The sequence below is a fragment of the Bison bison genome, unplaced genomic scaffold, assembly GCF_000754665.1.
Source record: "Bison bison bison isolate TAMUID 2011002044 unplaced genomic scaffold, Bison_UMD1.0 scf7180017864232, whole genome shotgun sequence".
NCBI classification, from domain to species: Eukaryota; Metazoa; Chordata; class Mammalia; order Artiodactyla; family Bovidae; genus Bison; species Bison bison.
In genome coordinates this window covers 2,592,645-2,596,939 of record NW_011494804.1, presented here as the reverse complement: position 1 = coordinate 2,596,939, position 4,295 = coordinate 2,592,645, and the positions used below count along the sequence as shown (strand labels likewise).

The 4,295-nt window shown below is 36.2% G+C and overlaps 1 protein-coding gene across 1 annotated transcript in view; it reads left to right on the top strand.

The window, feature by feature from the left end:
* The window catches only part of KBTBD6 (kelch repeat and BTB (POZ) domain containing 6), a gene marked incomplete at its 5' end in the record, with an annotated part of 4,487 nt that extends 1,771 nt beyond the window's left edge, over positions 1 to 2,716 (top strand). Inside the window, one exon of the mRNA XM_010846181.1 lies at positions 1 to 2,716. Within this exon, the coding sequence (XP_010844483.1) occupies positions 1 to 429 (429 nt within the window).
* Between the last annotated feature and the right edge of the window lie 1,579 nt (positions 2,717 to 4,295).

Here is a 4,295-nt window from a genome sequence, read left to right as displayed (position 1 = left end):
GTCATGAAGGTGTACAATCCAGTCAGAGGAGAGTGGAGGCAGATTAATAACATCCCCTTGGTGTCGGAGACTAACAACTACCGGATTATCAATCATGGCCAAAAACTGTTGCTGATCACCTCACGCACCCCGCAGTGGAAGAAGAACCGGGTGACCGTGTATGAATACGATATGAGGGGTGACCAGTGGATTAATATAGGTACCACATTAGGCCTGTTCCAGTTTGATTCTAACTTTTTTTGCCTCTCAGCTCGCGTTTATCCTTCCTGTCTTGAACCCGGTCAGAGTTTTCTCACTGAGGAGGAAGAAGTACCTAGTGAATCCAGCACTGAGTGGGATTTAGGTGGGTTCAGTGAGTTGGATTCTGAATCAGGGAGCTCAAGCTCTTTATCTGATGATGATTTGTGGGTTCAGGTAGCCCCTCAGTGAAATGCACAGGGCCAGCAGAGTGTGTTACAGATAAATTGAAACACTAAGGTATTTTTACTGCTTTGAAAAGTATCTTAAAGAGATACCCTTTCTCTTTGCTGGAAGAAAAAAAAAAGAGTTGATTAATTTCAAGTTTGGCTTAGAAAGGGTATTGTTTGAAATACTAATATAATATTACAGAATTTAAACATCTTTAAAAGAAATCAGCCTATTTAATAATTTACTGTTCTAAAAGTCCAGTGTGGATTTGTTTGGTATGTTTATGTTTGACAATATAAGTTAATTGTAATCAGTAGTCTTCTATGATTAAATCTTACATTGTCTTGTGCCACAAGTGTTTCAACTTGAATTTTAATTTCTACACTAAAAAACTGATTGGATAGGAATTATGAGGGTGGGAAAGCATATATTTTCCTTCAGAGCAGTGTAGTAGATTTCCAAAACTTTAAAGTAGTGGGTTTTTACAAAATGTGTTCTAAGAAATATAGTCTGCTAAGTTTTATTTCCATTTTCTCCTCTTTTGTGGGGAAAAAAAAATTATATATGTTTAATGTGACTAAATGGTGATTTCACTTGTGACAATGTATAGAATGGTCATAAACTTACCAAAAGTAAAAACAAAAAAACATGATTCTATTTGAATAGAAATTTCAGTTTAAATCTGTAACCTAACATGTATTTGCAAATAGTAAGCAATTTTCCATCTAAAAAAATTCCATTCTAATAGTGTCACCAATTATCTAAAAATCTTAAACAAAAATTAACTTGCTTTGTAGGTTCATATTTTAAATCTATACTTGACAAATGCTTCATTGAATCAGAGGAATAATCCTTTTTTTCACTGGACATGATTGTGAAAATTTTTATCCGTTGTCTTAAAAAGTTTATGTGATTCTTAAAATATTTTGGCTGTATAGTTTTGGTGTTTATCTTAGATTTGTCAACAAGGTGTGATTATTCTTTACTGTTTTGTGAGTAATATTGGTTTTGAAAGTATATACCAGTTAAGAACAGTATTTTATTGAAATCAGTAGTTATTGTGTCTATCAACTCTCAAAATCAAGTGCCAGCAAAGAATTTTCAAACTTTAAGTCGTGTATAGAATTGTTTTGTGTAGCACTGAAAAATTCTGTCCATTTTGTAAGTTGCTAAATGTTATTATCAGCTCAAAGGTATTTTTCTATTAAAAGTTTACAGTTAAATAACATAAGTGGATGATAGCATTTGGGGCCAGTAGTGAAAGTATATTTCGTCTAAAATATTTCTCTATGCAGTGGTGTACAAGGCTATTTTATTATGGTATTTGTACCTGTCCTGTGTTTCTCTATGAACCCTGCTTCAGTCTTTGTTTCTGTCAACATATGTAAGGGAAAGAAAGTCCAGAAACAGAGAATAAACGACACAAAACTTACATTGTTAAATACAAGAAAATGTAAGTGTTTACCTCTTGAGGTTTTATTGGATATAATTGTCATGATACATACACATGATAAGTGACCAAATGCTTATGATGTATAACTTTTTCTACACGCAGTCAGAATTTCCTCTCTGAATCTTCATTCAGTGACATGCTAATTCCTCTTCTGTTTTTTCTCCAGTGACAGAGTGTTAACATTTCTTATACCCTGGCAGAGAGTACAGAGGAATGCCATTTTTCTGGTAGGGAATGGAATTTTTTATTGAAATACCATAGGATGAAAACAGAAAGAGGAGGACATAAAAGGTATTTTTACAAGTTGTTCTTAGACATTTTAATAGGCTGTTTGAAGATTCTACAAGACATTCCTGTTCAACATTTTTAGTGAAGTAAGATGCTCACTTGTCCAACCAGTATGTGTTCCTTCAGAAGGGCAAACCTGCTTTGAGTTGCTTAAGGCTAAATTTTGTTTCATTTGACATCAGGGTGTTTCTGGGCACTGTCCTTAACACAAAGCTGTTTCTCCATAGGATTATTTTTTGGCCAGCTTTTTCTTTGCTAGTTACTTCCTGTTGATAGCTTTTCCTTTTATCAGGTCGAAATAGAACAGTGATGATCTCAACCAGGTCTTAATTCTGCAGAATTAAGGTTTTGCAACTGATAAAAAACATGTTTTCCGCTTGTCATTTTCAACCTTTGGTTTAAAGCCTAAGCTAAATAGTGGTGATATCTTGGTTTACAAAGAGGTTTTCCTAGGAAGAACTTTGGTTTTGTGCTATATTTGTGAACTAGAGAATAGTTGTTAATCATTATTTTATGGATAAGTGATTTGTATGTGATTAGTTACAATAAAACATACTAGAATCCAGGCTTTTCTGACTTTTCAATTCATTGTTTTCTGCTAAATGTATAAAACCCTTGCTTGTACAGTGAATGGCAACTGCTGCTGCTGCTAAGTCGCTTCAGTCGTGTCTGACTCTGTGTGACCCCAGAGACGGCAGCCCACCAGGCTCCCCCGTCCCCGGGATTCGGGATTCTCCAGGCAAGAACACTGGAGTGGGTTGCCATTTCCTCCTCCAATGCATGAAAGTGAAAAGTGAAAGGGAAGTCACTCAGTCGTGTCTGACTCTTAGCGGCCCCATGGACTGCAGCCCACCAGGCTCCTCCGTCCATGGGATTTTCCAGGCAAGAATACTGGAGTGGGGTGCCATTGCCTTCTCCGGAATGGCAACTAGCAGTGTTGAAATCTGTTTTTAACAGGAAAGTACCCTTGTCCCTGTTTTCCAATTAATCAGCACATCTTTTAGTAAATATGTTTATAGGCCTGCTCTTTGTAAGCTTCAGAATGACCTTAATTATCTTTTGTATCTATCCCTGTAGGCTGAAAAGCTTTGTCAAAGGACCCAAATTTTTTCAAGTTCTTTTAAGTTCAAACGATAAGTGGCATTTGGATTTCCAAAAGGATAAAGCAGAAGTATTTGTACCTGATCTTGTTGAGAATCTGGGGAACACTTTTGATCTACTTCTAAGAAAAAGGCCGATGTCATAACATCCCTGAAATCATACAAGTATGACGACTTCTGGAGCTCATCAGACCTAAGATAAGAGCACTCATGACAGTCTCTCCTCCCCACACTTGCATAAAAGCTCTAACCCTTTTTATCATTTTAACTGAACTTAAAGGAACATTTATAATTACAAATACGATAAAGCCAGGAAGTGTTAGGAGTCAGCTTTGATTATAGAAAATGTGAGCGTCAGTAGAAACTTGAAAGGATCAATGGCATTTTTACAACCAACTAGAGGGTTCAGTATATACAAGCCAGTTTTTTGGGTTTTTTTAAATAATAAAAAACAAAAGACACTATTCACAGAAGTTGCCAAACCTCTGGAATACCATGGAGAATATCATGGAGGCAGTAGGTTTGTGCAAAATAGGAGCAAGGACCCCTCTCTTTTACTCTGAGCCATTGTCACTCACCCATTTCATCAAGCTTGCATTCCATCAAACATTTTCAACTTTGAGGACTCAATATGGTGCAAGGCAAAGGAGAGGGGGAGGTGACAGATACTGTTGTGTAACATTTCATCCATATCTGAGACATTTGTCCTGAAACAGCCTCATCTGTGGGGAGTCACCTGTCTCTAATGGAGTCACCGTTTTTCATTGTCACTTCTAAATCTAAAATTGATGCATAGAATCTCCGTATCAAGAATATTCTTTTGGGCAGACCATTAATTGTGGGGGAACAGTTTAAAAGGACTTTGTAATTGTCAGGCAAAGTACTTTTTCCAAAACAGGTATGTTTGTGCCTTGAAGAAAGAGAAGAGCCAGAACTCTTCAATTGTATACAGCATCACCTTCATTTAGATCATGTTAAGAAAATAGAATTTTTTTTTTTTTGTATATTGTGACTGAAAAATTCAGCCATGGCACTTACTTCAGGTA